We start from the raw sequence: 20,965 nt of genomic DNA on the forward strand, positions 1-20,965 counted from the left end.
ACTGCACTTACAGTGCCCAGGAATGGACCCGGGTACTGTAGGGGCACAGGGCTCCTGCTCCTGTGCCCACACCATAGGCGTAATGCACCCAGCTAGAGGGGTGGCTGACATATGCCTTGGCAGTGTAGGTGATGGGCATGGTACACAGTGATGTGTGCCATGTCGACTCTTTGTTTTGTCCTGCACCCAGACACTCAGCCTGCAAGGGCAGTGTGTGTGTGTAAGGGTACAGGGCCTCTGAGGGTGGCACAATGAGTGCTGCAGCCCTTAGAGGCCTTCCCTGGTCACAAGGCCCTGGGTACCTAGGGTACCATTTACTAGGGGCTGACATGTGGCTAGGGTTTGCCAATTTGGAGTTTGTGTGGTTTAAGGAAGGAACATAGGCCCTGGGCACCTGATTGGCAGGAACCCAGGGTACACTCAATCGAAGTACATTCAGCAATTTAGCAAAAAGTGGGGGCATACCATGCAAGAAAGATGGCACTTTCTCACACCCAGGGCCTATGTTCCTTCCCTAAACACACAAAACCCAAATTGGCAAAGCCTGGCCACATGTCAGCCCCTGGTAAATGGTACCCTAGGTACCCAGGGCCTTGTGACCAGGGAAGGCCTCTAAGGGCTGCAGCACTCATTGTGCCACCCTTAGAGGCCCTGTACCCTTACACACACTGCCATTGCAGGCTGGGTGTCTGAGTGCAAAACAAAGAGTCGACATGGCACACATCCCTGTGTGCCATGCCCATCACCTACACTGCCATGGCATATATCACCCACCCCGCTAGCTGCGTGCCCTATGCTAATGGTGTTGGCGCAGGATCCCTGTGCCCCTACAGTACCCATGTCCATTCCTGGGCACTAAGTGCAGTGCTGCCATTTAAGAGTACATGGTGCTGAGCTAGTCAAACACAAACTCCACAGCACCATAATGGCAACACTGAAGACTGAAGTTTGGTATCAAACTTCTCAGCACATTAAACCCACACTGATGCCAGTGTGGGATTTAATGTACCAAGCACCCCAGAGGGCATCTTAGAGATGCCCCCTAAAACCTAACCTACAATCCACGACTGTTCTGAGGCTGCCTAGGCTGCCACACAGCAGACATGTTGCTGGACCCCTGGGTAGGAGAGCCCCTTCTCTTCTGGGTCTGCAACAATGCACATCCTGGGCGAGGTGCTAAATCTCCTTCCCTAGGATGGGCAGCGGGAGCTTCTAAGGCATGCCGCCTCTGTGAGCTTCCCCAGGCCACTGCAACCCCCCACTCTGGCGGGAAGCTTGGCCGGAAACCCCAAATAAGGACAGGGGATGTGCCAGCCTGCCTACCCCACCTCTCAGGTGGGGGAGGCGAGGTGAAGCACATCTCCGGGCTCTCGCCACCTTGAAGATAGGAAGCCCTACCCTATCAGGACTAGGCTACTGCCCCCCTCCCACAGGAGAGGCGCAGGATAGGGGGTGTACCCACCCCAGGACAGGGACCCATTGGTCCCTGCCCTTCACCTACCTGTAACGCCCCTAAATCTAGTATTTAGGGACACCCTGAACCTTCCTATTCCAGATTGCAAAATCCGAAGAAGAGCTAGAAGAAAGAAGACCTGCCCTGCAGCTGCTAAGTAGAGGAAGACAAACTGCTTTGGCCCCAGCCCTACCGGCCTGTCGACCCTCAAACCTGCTCCTGCTCCAACCCGGCATCTCTTGTGGCCAGCAACCTCACAAACCCCGGAGGACCTGGCTACCTTTTGACTCTAAACCCCTGGGACTCCGATAAGTAGAGGCTCTACTCAAAATCTACTTCCAATCCCTGGCAGCAGCCCGGAACCGTGAACCCAGCACACTCTGCACCAGCCAAGCCTGGTCTGTGCTGGAGTGAACAAAGACCACGAAGACGACACCACGGCGACTGAGACCCCGAGTCCGGCACCCAAGGACCTCCCTCGACACTCCTGAAGAAACCTGCAGCCTCAGAACAAGGTGCCCCCCCCAACCGCGATCAACAGAGGGTAAGATTTCCCTACACCAAAAGGCACCCATGCACGCGGCGCCCAACGGCCCCCTGTACCCAATCCCAGGGTACCTACCTATCCTCCAACTACCCAACTTACCTCTCGGAGTGGTGGTGGCACCTGAAGAATCCTCGTCCCCGAGCTTGCAGTCTTTTTCTAAATCTGAGATTTCCCATTGAAATCAATTGAGCGCCCAAAGGCTCAAAAGCACCCTGCACCCAGCCGCCCGAGTGGCCCTGGCAGTGCAACCTCTACACCCATCTACTTGCCCGGAGTAAGTGACCAGGAGCCCAGCTCCCACAGCTGCGTGGCCTGCTAGTCAGCAGCCACCAACCAAGGACCCCCTACCTCTCATAGGGCCTAACTCTCTCTGCACCTGGTCGCCCAGGGTAATCAGTCTTGGGAGTTTCATTTCGGGGGTTAGAACCAGGGTTCCCCCAGGGTTGAGGATGCACTCTTAGAACACCGTCAGCAGCACTGGGGTGGCCGGGTGCAGAGTGCTGAGGCCCATTGGTCTCCATTGGGGGACAGGGGGCCTCTGGTTGGTGGCTGCTCACGAGCAGGCCACAAGGTTGTGGGAGAAAAGCTCCTGGTGTTTGGTTTAGGGCAAAGGGGGATCAGAGTTAGCACACAAGGCGCCCCCTCAGCGACACAGGGACGGCCGGGTACATAGTGCTGATTTAGCATTAGGTGCCCTATTTTCAGGGGGAGTTGCTGATTTTGAAATTTGGCTGTAGGCTCTTTCCAGGAAGTCTTCGAGAAAAACCAACAGCTGGACAGGTAAGTTGGAGGGATCAGGAGTGTAGTTGCACCTCAGGCCCTCTTCTCCAGTGCATAGGGCAGTTGAATGCAGGATTGCCTTTTGAGGTCAGATTTCCCCTTACCAGTCCACTTGTGATGGGAAGTGTGGGGGGGGGTGGGGGGGTCTCGTTGCAGTGGCTACAGGCGATGGAGAGTCCTGGCGGGGTCTACCCACGTGGACTCTTACTCTGGAGCACTGGGGGTGCCTTGCTGGGACCGGTAGGCCGCTCTGATTTGGGCAGTGGGCGACTGGTACAGTGGGGGTTCCAGGTGTCTGGTTTCTTTGTCTTCAGCAGGCTTGGAGTCTTTCTTTGGAGATTCTTTTGAACAGAGCTGCTGTTCACAGGAGATCTGGTATTTATTGAAGGCAGTTAGTCCTCCCAGGGGTTTCTGGAGGTCGCTGGCTGTACAGCAAGTTGACTTTTGCCACAGGATCTCTGGAAACTACAGACGGACCGGTAGGGCTTGGGTCAAGTCAGATCTTCTATGCAGTCTCCTCTGCTGGTCGTCCTTCCTAGGGAGCAGTAAGCTGCTTCTGGGTTCAGAGCTACTCCCTAAATACTGTATTTAAGGTGAGTTTTAGGGGTCTAGTTCAGTAGCCAGTGGGCTCCTCACCTTGGGGTGACTACACCCCCTGGTGTGCTCACCTCTAGTGGGGAACTGGGCACAGTCCCTAACCCTGATTGGGGAAGTGCCTGACATCTGCAAGATGCCAGGCACTGAGAGCTTCACCTAGTCTCCCCCACCTGAGGGGTGGGGTTGGCATAGGTAGGCACACCACCTGGGCTGCTCTAATTTCCTGCCTGTCTTCCCACCGAAAGGGAGCTGAGCCAGGAATTGGTTCTGCTCCTGATAGCAGGAGAAGGTGGTGGTGGTTCCATTACAAAGGCAGCAGGGCCTTTAAAGCTCCTCTGCCACAGATGGCTCTTCCTGACCTGGGGAAGGTGTGAACACCTCTGCCCAGGGAAGGCTTTGTTTCTGAGCTCCTGTAGTGAAGGCTCCCACCCCAGGGATCCAGACATTTGTGGTGGCCGGCTGGTTTTTACAGTTGAGAAACCCACCAGAGGCTGGGTGTTTTTCAGGGGGCATCTCTAAGATGCCCTCTGAGTGCATTGTATAATAAATCCCACACTGGCATCAGTGTGAGTTTATTATGCTGAGAAGTTTGTTACCAAACTTCCCAGAATTCAGTAGAGCCATTCTGGTGCTGTAGAGTTCATAATGACAAACTCCCAGACCATACACTCTGTATGGCTTTACTGCACTTCCAATGTCTAAGAATGAACTTTGACACTGTAAGCATACAGTGCTCATGCAACTGTACCCTCACCAGTGGCACCCAGCTAGAGGGGTGTCTTACCTATACCATAGGCAGCGGTTTGCAGGCATGGCATACAGGTATGTGCGCCATGTCTACTCTTCACTGCACCAAAACACGTAGCCTGCAGTGCCTGTGTTGAGGTACAGGACCTCTAAGGGTGGCACAATGTGCTGCAGCCCTTAGAGGCCTTCCCTGGTCAGTGCCCTTTGTACCCATGGTACCTTTTACAAGGCACTTGCATATGGCCAAAGAGGTGTCTATTGGGGGTACAAATGGTTCAGTTTTTTGGAAAGAACACAGACCCTGGGGTCTTTATTGGCAGGGATCCAGGGCACATCAAGTCAAAGGGCATCAGAAATCTGGCAGAAAGTGGGGGGATTATTGCAACAGAAAACCACTTTACTATACCAAGCACGCTTTGTGACTCAAAAGAGGTCTTTGAAGAAAGACAAATTGCACATGTTTGAGCTCAACAATAGATATGATTATGCTGAACATGTGATACTATAGCACTACATGCTACAAACAGATGCTTGCAGATTAACATTTTCCTTCTACTAATCTCTAGAGGTTTGATCTATCTAGGATGAGTTTCTGAGCATCGGTAAGTCTTAAACAGAGGATTTTCTCCAGGCAACAAAGCAGCTGAAGCCATTTTTGCCTCTTGCAATTCCAAAACCAATGACATTAGATAAGTGCAGACTTTATGCTTATACTACAAGTAGCATTTGGATAAAATCTCCCTGTTGCAGACATTTGCAATACCTACATTTAGCCTGCTTGCAATAAATGTTTAGTGCATCCATTCGTTCCTCTCTGGGCTAGTGTCCCAGAAAAGATGCAGCTTTTGTTCAAGAAGTTCTGCACAACCTCCTTGCTTTAAGCCCTGTCAAGCATGTACATTCTTTCCCTGATCACAGTATTTACACATGCGCAATGATTGTCAATTAGTTTGGGAACTTGTATGGCCAAATGACCTTCATGGTAATTCTGAAATGCTTAATCCTTGCTCTCAATCTTTGAAAGCCCCTTTTAGGCCACCCGCTTAATTACCAATCTTGGTTACCTTAATTTCATAGTTTTGAAAGGATGATCGTCCGGAACCAGCTTAATAATTAATAATTTTGACCTACTTATGGTAAAAGGTGTTACTTTCCAACAATAACGGAGCACAATCCGGTGAACAGACTTTAAAATTTTCCGTAAACCTTTGAACCCCTCACTGATTGTAGAAACATTTCTACAAATAATTATGGCTTTTGATGCATTCAGGAAGATTTCTATAATCTGATAACCATCTAGCCACAGATGCCTTAACTTAGAATATCCCCAGGCGTCAGACGGGATCCGGAAAACTTTTTGCAGCAGCACCTCTGCGTGCCGGAGGACGGTGCCACACGACCCTGCCCTGACATCGTCCACATACGTGACGTCAGCGAGGTCATACAAGTCCCTCCTGGCACGCTGACGTCAGTTTCCTCCTTTTCCGCGTGCAACGCGGATCCGGAGTGAGCGGTTCCTCTGGCCTGTTTTCAGGCCCTTTTTCGACACTTTGCGTCTGGAACAGTGTGCGATCCCCTCTGGCTTTAAATCCTGTACTTCCTGTTCGTGGCAATTGTCCGCGACGGACCTGCATCTTACCTGTATGAGGTGTCTGGGTGAGCTCCACGGACTGCGATGCCTGCCAACACCTCAAGCTGAAGTCCCGGTAGAAGCGCCGGATGAAGCTTCTTTTGGCACGGCTGTCAATGTCTGAGTCATCTCGTCCCTTGGCCCCTTAAACGCAGTTCCGCCATTGATTGCCCTCAGGGGCCCGGAGCCATCGTTCACCACTTCTTGGATCCTCTCCCGTCCCCGGGGCCTCCGCTACCTGTGGGGTCCCCGACGGACTTGCCGGTGGGTTCTCCCCCGGCATCAAATGAGCCCATGCCCTCCGGGGATGTCAGATTTGGTATCCGGGTGCGGCCCGTCTGGGTCCCCATCTATGACCCATTGCACCCCTGCTGCGCCGCATAGTCCCGTGGGGCTCCCTGTGGCGTCGCAAGTGGTTGCTGGTGCTCAAAGCCTCGCTTTGTGCACTCCTTGGCCTTCTGGGCAGGCGGCCGCCTGTCCGGAGCCGGGGTCGGTTGGTGCAGTTGACTCTCCTCCCCGGCTCTGCCTCCGCTTCTTTCTTTGGAGTCGGAGCCTGTTGTGGTAGAGGCTGAGTCGGCGCCAGTGCTGCGCCGGAGGCTTGCCTCCCCGGCTCCGGCACCGGCACCCTTTCCTTCGGAAGGGGAGCTTGTTGCCTCCCCAGCTCTGCGTCGGCACGGCGCCGGAGGCTTGCATCCCCGGCTCGGACGCTGCCTTCTTCGGAAGGGGAGGTTGACGTGGATTCAGCGCCAGACTGAGCTCGATCGGTGTAGACTAAAGTTATGGCGCAGCATCGACGCCGGGTTGTATTCTTGCCTGTGCCTCCCTTAGACTATGTGGATCCGGCAGGATCCCCGCCTCAGGAGCACCCGGCAGGCTCCTCGCCTCGAAGAGCCTCATCAGGAACCCCATTCATCAATGGGGCTCCCCTCAGTTGGGCATTGGTCGCACCGTCACGGTCTTGAGAGGGTTAGCTTACAGCCCTCACCTACTGATGAGCTACTATTCCCCCCCCCCCCCCCCTCTGAGGGCTACCGTGGCTGGTGCGGCTTTTCTCAGAGTGGTCTCCTTGGCCACTCGGATTTTGAACATGCAACCCCGTTCAGCGCCCTTGTCTTTGGACCCTTTACTTGATGTCCTTCACCATGGGTCAGGGAATGTAGAGCCACTTCTGCACTTTGAAGCTTCTCTTTATGATGCCCTTTTGGTACCTGGGTTCAGCCAGCATCCGGTTGCTCGTTCGGTCTTGCACCGCCACCGTCCTGCTCCATATGATCCCGTCTGCTTTTTGTGCAACCAGACGTGCAGGGGTTTGTTTTGCAAACTGCCTTCCCTTCCTTGCCCCGGCTAATACTTCCTCCCTCCTAGGAGTCAAGATGGCTTGAGTCATGGGTTGGAACATCTTTGCCTCCACTAGTGCTACACTATGGTCACTAAATACAGTGTGTCCTGGCTTGGGCTACCTCTGCCCTGTGGGACTCATTTGCTCTCCACCAGCACTGAAGGTGCTCGTGTTGACCTCCATCTGCTCTGGGATGGCCGTGACCTTGCTGAGTTTACGATCTGCTCTGCCTTGGATACTGCTGATTACTTAGGCCGGGCTATGGCTGGTTCAGTCGCCTTGCGGCGCCATGCTTAGTTACGGGATAGCGTCTTCCCGGAAAATATCCAGGAGAGACTTGTTAATTTACCTTTTGAGGTTTTATTGTTTGCACACGCCAGCATCTCCTTGTGGGCTTTCGCCACCCCACCCCACCCTTAGACCTTTGTTCCTCAGGCGTTTGTTCTGCGGTGGTACCTTTTCATTTAGCATCCTTTTGATGCGTTATGTGATTTCGGCTGGTAGTAAGCCTCACATCTTCCTTTCGCATGGTCTGGCGGGGGGGGGGGGGGATTACCCTTTAATTTATCATCCTTTGGATGCATTATGCGTTTTAAACTGTCAGTTAACTTACTATGGCAGTGTTCCACAGATTGTACCTCTGACTGTGGCTTGTCAGGATATGTGTTTTCCGTTGTTGGGGTGTGCATACCTCGTGTGGGGTACTTGTTTGCTATTATATAGCTCTGTTTATGTCAACTGGGCCTAAGAGATCCCTTGGCCTCTATGCGTCCTCTGGGGCTCTCATCTGCTGTTGTACGGTGCTCAATGTTGTGCCTTGGCGTCCTCTTCTATACTTCATGGGTCATCTTGCTTATTTGTTTCATTCTCCTCCTTGGGATGTTTTCGGGGTGTTCACCACGCTTTAAAGGCAGCTTCCGTCTGCAATTACTGCACCAGATGTGTTCCTCTACAACCATGTTGCATAGTCGTGGCTAGTTTACCCGTTTTTTGGTGTGTTCTCACTCCCATGGGTATTCTTCACCTCTGAGGCTGCAAGGTCTGGTCCGAAGTCTCCATGTTTCAGGGAGCTTTTCAGTGATGCATGTGGCATTGCCGATAAGGCCCTTTTTGCGTTCCACTTACTGGGGTGGTTCCCTGGTTTTACACTGCTCCCTTCTTCGTGTTCAGTTACTGGACAATCTCTCTTCTGGACAAGGTTTACTTTTCTTCCAGTCGGAGGGTGTGGTCTGAAATTCTGCGTTTCTACGCCTTAGTACTTTGGTGCCTCTGCTGCACCTTCCTTCGGATGTGCCTCCTTTAAGTTCACCTAATATATCAGCTGGGCTTGCGGGACGGCTCTTCTGTCAGTCGTCCTAGGTCTACACCCTGCATATCTGTATTTTGTGTGTTGGTTCTCACTTTGGTCTTCCAGCTGCCTGGTTGAGCAGCCTTATGCTTATTTTAGCTAAGCCACCTTATGGTCTCTGTGGCTGTTTGCTCTGTGCATGTTTCTGTGGTGGCCTCCATCAGTGTGCTTAAGATTGTTACAGTTCGCCCCTGTTCCCCCTTTTGGGACTGGGTGTGCACTTGGCGTGTTTCTTATCTCCGCTTGCAATTCTAAAAACATTGCTGATTTCTACCTCTTGACCTTTTGGTTCTTGGATGTAGCCTCTCCGGCCTTCCTTCCGTGGGCTAGCCTGGTAGGCTCTGTTTGCATCTCTTCAGGTTTCTTCTCAACCTTTGGTCGGTGTTCTCATAGTGCGCCATTATGCTGAGAGGGGTCCTTCTTCCTCTTTCTTTTGTTCTGGTATACGGCTGGTGCTGTTTCTATCTCTCATGCTTATACAGGTATGGTGTAGCGCCATTCTGGCATTTTTGGGATGCCTTGCATCCCGTTATTTGCTTTTCCGAGCTATTTGTGTTGCTGTCTGGATGTTCCGCCACAGCCTTCCCCATTGTCTGTCACTCTGCTGGCTCAAGTGCTTGGCGCTTTCTGTCGCAGACCCACCTCCTCTTTGGGGTATGGCTGTGGTAACTATTCTAAGTTAAGGAATCTGCGGCTAGATGTCTATCAGATGTATGAGTTACTTACCTTCGGTAACTGTGTTCGAGGCATGTGGGCTGCTGAATGCATATCTGTGCATAGATCGCCGCCTAGTGTTGGGTCCGGATGATTGCACATTGTTGTCCTGGAAGAGTCTTCGAAGTATCACGAGATAGGTGGCTCCACCCCTGGACCACAGTGCGCATGGGCATCCTCTCCATCCTTAGATTGTTTTTTTCCGCCATTGGGTTCGGATGTGCTTATCTTAGCTCAAGTTAGGAAAATTTAGTTTAAGGCCAAAAGGCCTTTAGTTCTCGTCAGTACTGTTCCTGTTCGGTATCGACCAGTTTCTTTAGTGCTTTAGCACCTTCAAGCTTTTCGGATCCGCTTGGTCCGAACGTCTAACTTCGACGATGGAATCGAGGACTCCCTTCAAGAGATGTCCTTTATGCCACGCGAAATACCCACACATCGACGTCCACCCGGTATGTAACAAATGTCTCTCACCAGATCACGATGAGTCTAAATGTATGGCCTGTGCCCGGTTCCGATTGAAGAAGACTCTCCGGAATCGACGGGCAGCGAGATTGGAGGCACAGCAATCGGCGCCTGCCCCGGCCAACATCTTTAGCACCGAGGACGAAGACGCCGAGAGCGTGGAAGACGTAGACTCCAGCCCCGCTTCCGTACACGACTCCCAATCGGAAGACGACGATGGGGTGATCTTTCAGGGAGAAGACGTCGTTGATGAGGTAGACTACGATGAGGCCCTTGGGGCCGAGGAAGATAGCTCCAGCGAAGAGCTAGGCCAACCCGTCGATACGGAGGCCGAAAAACTTAGTCGTCATAAGGCTCAGGTCGAGGGATCGCCTACGGGCCTTACCCAAGACCAATCTCACGGTTCTTCGGCCCCGCCTCCAGGCCCGGCCTCGAACATTTCTCAGGAGCCATTATTATCGAGGACTGGCTTCCCTTCAGCGAAACCGTCCATCGCACCGGTTCCATCGAAACCGAAAGTGAAACTGGTTGCGATCGGCTCGGAAGGCCTCAAAGCCCTCCACTCCTTCGACGCCGGCTAAGGTCATCGGCTCCGAACGCGCCAAACGAGATTTCGGTGCCGAGCTCACCGCAGCGGATCGGGGCGCCGAGCCGAAGAAGGTGGCCCTCGGCCCACACACAGCCCCTCGGCCTCTGGCACCAAAGATTACGGACCAAACCACCAAAGTCAAGGTGGCCAACCCGTCTGCATCGACGTCGAAGACGGCGGCGCCTGCCAAGTCATAGACTCCGACGAGCGTCGATACCTCCCTTCGGATCGACGACCCAAAGACTGCAAAAAAGTCGGATGCCGCTTCGACCCCTACCTCTAAGGTGCCGATCGGTTCCAAGGCGCCCTCTGCGTTCACCGTGCAACAGGTCTCAGAATCGTTGCAACGCATCAGGGACCGGGCAACCCTCCACTCTACGTCGGGCCCCGAAACGCACAAGAGTGCAAAATCACCCTCGGCGCCGGCGAACATCACGTTTGGATTGCCGCCACACACGGCGCCGAAAATGTTCCAGATTCAGACATGTGTCCGCCAAACACAGTCCCCCGTCCACTGGACAAACCGATATCGAGCCTTCACTGGCACACTTTATCGACGCCGACACTGGTAGGTTGATGCTCCGCAAGCGGAAAATCACGCCAGAGAGGGGATTGGACTCCTACAAAATTCCTCTCAAACACAAATTGCCGGCAGGATCAGAACCAGTGCTTCATGAACACTTACAACCCTTCCATCAGGATCCACCGTCCTTTTCTCCTACGCACTCAGACAGACGCAGGAGAGGACTATGTAGGGGATGATACCACCTACCCTGGGGATATCGATCCTGATGATCACCTGCAAGACCCAGATCAGGCATGGGATGACCCCACCGACCAGGGTACCGCACCAGAAAATCCCTGACACGCAGCTTTATAACATAAAGACATCTCCCACAGAGGACACTGCTGCCTTTAATGCCCTCATAGAGCGGGCTGCTGCCAATCATGGAGTGGAACTCCATTCTGACACTGTAGAAGAAGACTTCTTAGTGGACACTTTCGCCTCCTCCGAAAAAACTGTCAAAACTCTGCCAATGCTAAAAGGAGTTCTAAAACCTGCAAAAGACATTTTTAAAGAAACAACCAGGGCACGGGTGCTCAACCCCAGAATCGAAAAGAAATACAAGCCTGCACCCGGAGACCCTATGTACATTAGGGATCAGTTACGTTTAGACTCCATGGTTGTTGCTAATGCTCGCAAGAGAGCCCACTCACAAACAGGTGATGCTCCTCCCCCAGACAAGGAGTCCAAAGTGCTGGAGACATCAGGCAAACGGATTGCAGCGCAAGCGGCAAACATCTGGCACATTGCCAACACACAGGCACTCCTGGCCCGTTCTGATCGGTCCCACTACGACACACTAGAATCACTGCTACAACATTTGCCAGATGAATATAGAGGCAGCAGAGCTCCTTATCAGAGAGGGACAACTCCTTACCAATGCATCCATCAAATGCGCATTGGATGCGGCCGACACTGCGGCCAGGGCAATCAACACCAGCGTCCTGTTGAGGAGGCACGCATGTTTGAGAATCTCAGGCTTCAAGCCTGAGATTCAGAACAATATCTTAAATCAACCGGTCAACCCGGACTATTTATTTGGCCCTGAAGTTGACACTACCCTCGAAAAAATTAAAAAAGACACTGACACTGCAAAATCAATGGGGGCTCTCCAAACGCAGCAGTTTCGTAGTGGCTCCTTTCGTCGCCCCGGGAATAGAGGAGCAGCTAGAGGTCAGGGGTCACAGCAGCAGTACACTAAAGGGGGCACACAAAGTAACTATGATAAAACCACAAGAGGTGGATATCGTGGATCCAGCACCAAAGGCAGAGGACGTGGGTACGGCAACACCAGGTCCTCCCCCAAAAACACAGTGACGCCCTCTCCCTGCCCCCCGACCACATAACACCTGTCGGGGAAAGACTACAACAGTTCCTGTCAGTCTGGAAAACCATCACCACAGACAGGTGGGTCAGGGACATTATCCAGCACGGTTACTGTCGCGAATTAACGTCCACTCCACCCAACATACCGCCAAAGCACCGTCTTATGTCCGTAGAGCACTTGGCATTATTGCAGCAGGAAGTGCGAAGTATGCTGCAAAAAGGTGCAATAGAGATCGTGCCCGTCAACCAACAGGGGACAGGGGTGTACTCTCTGTACTTCTTAATCCCAAAAAAGGACGGTTCGCTCAGACCTATACTAGACCGGAGACCCCTCAACCACTACATTCTCTGAGTATTTCCATATGCTCACCCTACAGCAGGTTCTACCGCTCCTCAGTCTGGGAGACTTCCTAGCCACACTGGACTTAAAAGATGCGTATTTCCACATACCCATACACCCTTCACACAGGAAATATCTCAGGTTCACTATTCAGGGACATCACTATCAGTTCAAAGTTCTCCCCTTCGGAGTAACAACAGCACCCAGGGTCTTTACCAAGTGCCTAGCAACAGCGGCTGCACATCTACAGAGACAACACATTCACGTCTTCCCCTACCTGGACGACTGGCTTGTTCAGGCAAAGTCAGCCCAGCAATGTGCCAGCCACATGTCCCTCACCATTCACCTTCTTCACAGTCTGGGATTCTCACTAAATTACCCAAAATCACATCTCCAACCCGCACACGTACGACAGTACCTGGGCGCGACCATAAACACTCTGGCAGCCACAGCTCAGCCAAATTTAGTGAGGATCAACAGCATGCAACTGCTGATCTCAAAGTTCAAACCTCAACACTCCCTTCCTGCGCGAATGTTCATGCATTGATAGGCATGATGGCCTCCTGCATCTTCATAGTCCTGCACGCGAGACTACATATGCGCCCGCTTCAGGAGTGCTTGGCACGTCAATGGAATCAGGCTCACGGACAATTAAAAGACCTAGTGTTGGTGAGCGGTCAGGCATACAACTCTCTGCATTGGTGGAATCCACAAAACCTTTGCAAGAGCCGACCGTTCCACGAGCCTGTTCCACAAATAATACTGACAGCGGACGCCTCTCTCCAGGGTTGGGGAGCTCATGTACTCACTTACACAGTGCAGGGACTATAGACGACACAACAAAAGATGCACATCAACGTTCTGGAACTGATGGCAATCTTCCTAGCCATGAAGGCATTCAAAGTACACTTGTGCAACAAAGTCGTGTTGATCCGGACGGACAACATGACTGCCATGTACTACATACAGCAGCAGGGGGGAACGCACTCTCCACAGTTGTCTCATCTGGCTCAGAGCATGTGGAAGTGGGCCTTTCAGAGGAACATATTCCTCATGGCGGAACACCTCCCCGGCAAGGACAACCAGATGGCGGATCTGCTCAGCAGACACAGCCACCAGATGCACGAGTGGGAGCTACATCCGTCAGTACTCCAACCGTACTTCCAACAGTGGGGTCATCCAGAGATGGACCTATTTGCCACAAACAAACGCATAATGCCAAAGCTTTGCCGCCAGGTTCCCACATCCGCAGTCACAGGGCAATGCGATATGGATTAACTGGTCTGGCAGATTTGCGTACGCTTTTCCCCCAGCGCCATTGATACCGCTAGTGGCACGCAAACTGCGACAACACTCACTGACACTCATCCTAGTTGCTCCCACATGGGCGCGCCAACCATGGTACACCACCTTTCTAGAACTTTCCGTGGTGCCGCATCAAGGGCTGCGGATCAAGCCCGTGCTTTTGACGCAGAACCATGGCGAAATTCAGCACCCAGATCCACAACAGCTGAACCTGGCAATTTGGCTCCTGAAGTCTTAGAGTTTGGCTACCTAAACCTGCCACCTGCCTGTATGGATATCATCAAGGAGGCCAGAAGACCCACTACCAGAGCTTGCTATGCGGCTAAATGGAAGAGGTTTTTCATTTACTGCAACAACAATAACAACCCGCTGGACGCATCCATTCAAAACCTCATCTGCTACCTCTTACACTTATACCGATGCAATCTGGCATACAACTCAATACGTATCCATTTAACCGCGATAGCAGCCTATCTACAAAACAGGCAGCACCTCTCTTTATTCAGAGTGCCTGCCATCAAAGCCTTCTTGGAGGGACTCAAACGAGTAATTCCCCCAAGACACCCACCGGCACCGGTGTGGAACCTCAATGTGGTCCTCACCAGATTAATGGGTCCACCCTTTGAACCTCTCCATTCATGTGAGATTCAATTCCTCACCTGGAAAGTAGCTTTCTTAGTGGCAATCACTTCGTTAAGAAGAGTTAGTGAACTCCAGGCACTAACCATTCAAGAGCCATTCATACAGGTACACGCAAACAAGGGTTGTACTATGTACCAACCCCAAATTCATGCCCAAAGTGATATCGCAGTTCCACATGAATCAGACTATCGAACTGCCTGTTTTCTTTCCAAGTTCACAAAATGTCGCAGAGAGAATGCTCCATACACTAGATGTAAAGAGGGCCCTAATGTACTATATAGACAGGACTAAGGACTTTAGGAAAACAAAACAACTTTTCGTTGCCTTTTCTCCACAACACCAGGGCAACGCCATTTCCAAAGCAGGGATAGCCAGATGGATCGTTAAATGTATTCAAATTTGCTATCAAAAAGCTAAACGCACATTAACGATTCCCCCACGAGCCCACTCAACACGAAAGTTAGGGGCATCCATGGCTTTCCTAGGAAACATTCCTTTACAGGAAATCTGTTGAGCAGCCACATGGTCCACTATACATACATTTACCAAACACTACTGCGTAGATGTACACTCAAAACAGCAGGCAGCTGTAGGACAGGCTGTTGTCAAAACTTTTTCAGACTGCTGCAGCTGGCACGGGCAGCCGCCGCTAAGGGAGGGACTGCTATATAATCTATGCACAGATATGAATTCAGCAGCCCACATGCCTCGAACTGAATATGCTACTTACCAGTATGCATCTGTTCTTGGCATGTAGGGCTGCTGACATTCATATCGCCCACCCTCCTCCCCGGCGCCTGTAGCGGCTGCAGCACTCAGAATTACTATATAGCATGGTCATCACTTACTGTATCTACTCCATCACTGCCACAATGGCGATAAACAATCTAAGGATGGAGAGGATGCCCATGCGCACTGTAGTCCAGGGGAGGAGCCACCTATCTCGTGATACTTCGAAGACTCTTCCAGGACAACAATGTGCAATCATCCGGACCCAACACTAGGCGGCGATCTATGCACAGATATGAATTTCAGCAGCCCTACATGCCAAGAACAGATGCATACTGGTAAGTAGCATATTCAATCTGGTAGAGAAGTTGTCTAGCCGCAGGTTCCTCAACGCCCACCCAGTCTCCCCGTTCTGCGAAAATCTTGCCAAGTGGGGTTCTCAGCTGGCCTCTTTCAGTTGCCATTGGTTTTTCTCACGGGTGCTCACATTGTGTCCCTTTGAGAGTTGCCATAATACAGCTGACTCCCTCTCAGGGGTTTCTTACATTTAAAATGCCTTTTGATTAACCTTCACCAGGAGATTCATTTTTTTCTTTTCTTCTCCTGCTGCCTTCCCTCCCTCCAGGTCTATTGGCTCAGGATTCTGGTCTCCTCTACAGTTGTCTTCTTTGGGCATCTGTTAACCTCTGTTTCAGACCTCCATTACTATAGGGGTAGTGCCAGTCTTTATTTTTCATACATTCCTGCGGTGGACTGTTCTCTCTGTGCTCCGTTCTTGCTAGACGACACAGTTCTACATAGTAATGACAGACTATTTGTATCTGAGATATTCTTCCCTTATTGCACTTGAGAAGGGTCTTCTCATTGCTTGCGGGGTTCTTTCTTACAGCTTTCTCACTTATATGTACGCAGTGTCTATTCAGTCTTTTACGATGGTGTCTTGCACCATCCTCCTTTATTCACGGATTTTCATCCCTTGCACACTGTTCCCATACTTTCACAGTTTTTTGTTGGTGGCTCCGTGTTGTCTCGCGGGAAAGTTTCTCTGGATAAAACTGACGTCAGCGCGCTGGGAGGGACGTATGACCTCGCTGACGTCACGTACATGGACGACGTCGGGGCAGGGTCGTGTGGTGCCGTCCCGCGATGCACAGAGGTGCTTGTGCAAAAAGTTTTCCGGATCCAGTCTGACGCCTGGGGATATTCTAAGTTAAGGAATATCTGGCTAGACAACGTCTCTACCAGTTACATTGTTACCGAAGGTAAGTAACGCTTTTATATATTCATAGAAAAATGCCCCGTGTAGTTAGGAGCTGTTTGTGTAATTTTCCTATGTAGCAGTGCAGAGGATTCACCATGGGGTGTGAACAATATCTTTAGCTATTCTACTCCTTTGTTGTACAGTTTGTGTACTATATCAACATCTTTGATAACACCGGTGGTATACATTAGCATTTTTCTTCGTTTGATAACTAATCTGCTTTACAGTGCTGCTTTCTTTGAGTCATTTATTTACCTGTTTTACCAATGTTTACCTTGTAGGACTGGAGAAGATTGAGCAGCTGCAAAATCATGAAAATGAAGATATATACAAATTGGCGTATGAAATCATTGATCAGTTCTTTTCATCAGAAGATGTAAGTAATATTTAGTTGCCAATTTGTTTGTTTTGCAAATTGATAATGACTATGTATTTCAAAAGTAGTAACTTCAGATGCTGCTGTAAGTGCACTCCTGGTTATTGAATGAAGGTCCCATGACCATATTGAGTTACTGTAAGAAACTGGCTCTACTTATATACTGCAGCAAAGTGAGGTATAGAGTCCAAGAGTCTCCGGAGGCTTGGCAGAGGTTAAAGTTAGATAGAACCTTACTCTAAAGTGGTAGCTTGGTCGAGCAGTAAGGCAGTATCAGAGGACAGTGTAAAGCATTTGATGTACACTCAGTCAGCAAATGGTCTCACACACTCAAGAACTGAACTCTAGGCCAATTGTTTTGTATAAAAAATATACTGTTTTATTTCTAGAACCAAGCAAGCCTGGTACAGGTAAGCATATAAATACTTTGCAGTAGTAATTTACTTGTATGAACACAGTTCAGAATTGCAGTATAACTTGAACTGGTTTTGGTTACAGTTTTAAGAAAGCAGTTTGCAACACATTGCAGGTATAGTACATTCAATTGAATGGGCTTTTTAAGTGAAGTGCAGTTAATTACTTTTCAGATTGCTTTTGCTAATACAGGACTGGATCCTAGATTCAGCCCTGTGACGTTTACTGAAAACAGGTGAGAAAATGTGTTTTGGTTAATCGGCTGGTTTTTAAGGGATATTTGTAGTTTTCAAAAGTCGACACTTAGAAACTTTTTGGAAGAAAAAGTGTCAATGTTATCCTATGAGGAAAAAATGAGTTTTCGGTTTCAAGGTAAGTAATCGGTCTTTTGAGTTAGGGTTCTGGAGTTAGACTCTGGGGTCTCCCAGGGTCAATGATGCACTGTTGTTGCACCCTCAACGTCACTCGTGCAACCGGGTGCAGTGTGTTGAGGCCCAATGTTATCCTATGGGGGATAGGGGGACTCCGGTTGGTGGCGGCTGGCAAGCAGGCCACAGGGTTGTGGGAGCAAGGCTCCTAGGGTTAAGCTCAGGGCAAGTTGGGGACCAAGTTAGCACCAAAGGGGCACCCTCAGCCGGGTGCAGTTTTGAGGTCGGGTGCCCTGTTGAGTTCAATAGAGATTCTCCGGGACAAAAACACTGCAGGCTCGGGATGAACATCTTCCAGGAGTGACCACCACTTCGAGGGGTAAGTTGTGATATAGAGGGATGGTTGTGCACCACTGGGTTGGGCACACAAGGACGTAGGGCGACGGGTGCAGGGGTGCCTTTTGGACGTCGGATTTTCTCACCCGCTCTGGTCGCGGTGGGGGGGTTCTCCTGGATTGAGTATGGAGGCTTGAGGCAGGTCAGGGGTTGCCTGATGTCTGGTCAGGATCTCAAGGGGGACCTCCTCGTGGTTTGTTCACTCAAACACGGGCTGGGCTCGGCGGGTGCAGAGTGCTAGATTCGCAGTTGTTGTCTGGCACCAGAAGCTGCAGTTCAAACCCGTCCGGTTTTCACAGGAGAAGCAGCTTGGAAAGTGAATGCAGACAAGTCCTCCAGCAGCTTGGAAAGTGAATGCAGACAAGTCCTCCAGGGTTTTTGAGGTTGCTGGCTGCTGGACACGCTGGGGTTTTGCAGGAGCAGGTTCGAGGGTAGACAGGCTTGTGGGGCTGGGGCCAAGTCAGTGGGCGTCGTCCTTGTTAGCTGCTCGTCCTTTTCTTGTGGTTGCTGTATCTGAGGAAGGAAGGTTCAGGGTGCCCCTAAATACTGAAATTAGGGGCGTTACAGGTAGGTTAAGGGCAGGGACCAATGGTGTCTCTTCCCTGGGGTGGGTACATCCCCCTATTCTGCCACACTCCAGTGGGAGGGGGGCAGAAGCCTGTCCCTGGTTGGCTGGGTCCCCCATCCTCAAGATGGCGGAGACTCTGTTGTGCTTCACCTCACCTTAGGGGTAGAGCTGTCAGAGGTGGGCACACCTCTCTTCCTCACTTTGTTTTTCACGCTGGGTCTCCCGCCCAAAGTGGGGGGTAGAACCATTGGGGACCAGTTGCTGGGTACAGGAAGTGGGCTGGAGAGGCTCACAAAGGTGGTATGCCTTTGAAGCTTCTCCTTCGTGAACCCTGCCCATCCTGGGGGAGGAGGCTTGGCACCTCGTCCCAGGATGTGCATTGTTTCAGGCCACCGAGAGCAGCAGGCTCTCGACCCAGGGGTCCAGAAACATGTCTGGTGGTGGCAGCCTGCAAAGCCACTCAGTCAGGTCACTGGTAGTTGGTCGTTTTTCAGGGGTCATCTCTAAGATGCCCTCTGTGGTGCATTTTACATTAAATCCCACGCTGGCATCAGTGTGGGTTTTAATGGGCCGAGGTTTCATACCAAACTTCCCAGTCTTCAGTGCAGCGATTATGGTGCTGTGGAGTTCGTAATGGCAACCTCCCAGCACCATATACTCTTAATGGCAGCACTGCACTTACAGGGCACAGGAATGGACCTGGGCAGTGTAGGGGTACATGACTCATGCTCCTGTACCCTCACCACTGGCATACGGTACCCAGCTAGAGGGGTGACTGTATGCCAGGGCAGCGGTTTGTGGGGATGGCACACAGGGATATGTGCCATGTCGTCTTAGTTTTGTTCTTCACCCAGACACTCAGCCTTCAAAGGCAGTGTGTGTGTCAAGATACAGGGCCTCTAAGGGTGGCACAATAAGTGCTGCAGTCCTTAGGGGCCTTCTCTGGTTAGTGCCCTGGGTACCTATGGTACTATTTACCAGGGGCTGACATGTGGCCAGAGATGCCTATTGGATTTAGGCTTCAATGCAGTTTTTAGGGTAGGAACACAGGCCCTGGGTACCTGATTGGCAGGAGCCCAGGGCACACTCAGTCAAAGCACATCAGCAATTCAGCAAAAAGTGGGGGCATACCATGCAAGAAAGAGGGCACTTTCTCACAGCTACTATGTTCCTATATCCCAATAATGGTAGGGTGGGGGGTGTAAGAGGAATCCCCTTCAGTTCGTGTTGATGACCATCCCTACTCTTTGGCATTGCAATGAACTTGGGCTATTTGATAGTCCTTAAATGTTGGTTGTGAATAGGTAGGGACCCTCAAGTGCTTTATAGATCTAGTCTGAGACTTCACATATTCAGTCACTTATGAGACATTTTGTTAGCCTACAGCAGGCTTAGAGACCACCCATTGCTTACAATTGGTTTGCTTCATTCTTACTGATTTCCTTGTTTATCTTTGGGCAGCTTGTGCTGGCTTCACTTCTTTGTTTGTTCCTAACCGGAGCATGGCCGAAGTACTGCTTCCTTGCCCCTTGCCTGGTGTCCTTCCACTGCTCACGCTTTCGCAGCTACCTATTTCTTTTAGTAGAAGAACTCCATAAAAGTGCATGTTTGAAGGCCGTCCCCCTTGTTGTGGCTTGCCCCTTCCCACAATTCTATCTCTCGCTGCGTTCTTACTTGCCCATCTCACCACCCCCTTCCGTGTTGTTGCTCACCCTTCCCACCAGTATTGTTGCTCGTCCTCTCCTGTTGCTCGCCACATATTGAGGTTACGAGTCCTTCAAACTCAAGCTATCCGACAAGAACAAGTCTTCTGTTTATAAGGAATGTGCCCTCCCGTAAAAGATATCCTAGTACCTTGGGATTTAGAAATGATATTAAAACACTAAATATATATGTTCGAGGCATGTGAGCTGTAGATCACATGCTTTGCACACTCCTGCCAACTAGTGTTGGGTCCAGATGTTTGCAAGTTGCTGTTTTTCGAAGAAGTCTTTCCAGTCAGAAGGTAAGGTGACTTCTCCTTTCGGTGATGGCGCACATGGGCATCGACTCCATTGTTTTTTTTTTTCCTTCCTCAGGTTCGGATGTGTATTGCGCTCCGTTTGGAAACCAATTCATGGGCTTCTCCTCAGTGCGTAATCCACTCTAACCGCATCAGAATTGTTCCGTATGCGCATCCCACATCTCCGCATGTCAAGAAAATTCAGTTTTGATCGGAAAACTCATGGAAGACCATCGGGTCTAACTGCATCAGTCCACCTTGCAGTCGATGGAACGGACTCCATTCAAATTCTGTCCTCTGCTACGCAAAGTATTCGCGTACCGACTCACACCAAGTGTGCAACGTGTGCTCACTAAAGAGCTACGACGCGTGCAGATCGTTTTGATCGAAGTAAACACTCCAAGATCTGGCTCGACGACATGAAATGCAAATCCAGAACATCGAATACACTCCCGACATCTTCAGTG

The 20,965-nt window shown here is 50.9% G+C and overlaps 1 protein-coding gene across 1 annotated transcript in view; it reads left to right on the forward strand.

The window, feature by feature from the left end:
- The window catches only part of KPNA4 (karyopherin subunit alpha 4), a 221,095-nt gene that overhangs the window by 178,692 nt on the left and 21,438 nt on the right, over positions 1-20,965 (forward strand). Inside the window, exon 16 of the mRNA XM_085635233.1 lies at positions 16,656-16,750. Within this exon, the coding sequence (XP_085491359.1) occupies positions 16,656-16,750 (95 nt within the window). The remainder of the gene's footprint in view (positions 1-16,655; positions 16,751-20,965) is intronic.

The sequence above is a fragment of the Triturus cristatus genome, chromosome 11 (genome assembly GCF_964204655.1).
Source record: "Triturus cristatus chromosome 11, aTriCri1.1, whole genome shotgun sequence".
NCBI classification, from domain to species: domain Eukaryota; kingdom Metazoa; phylum Chordata; class Amphibia; order Caudata; family Salamandridae; genus Triturus; species Triturus cristatus.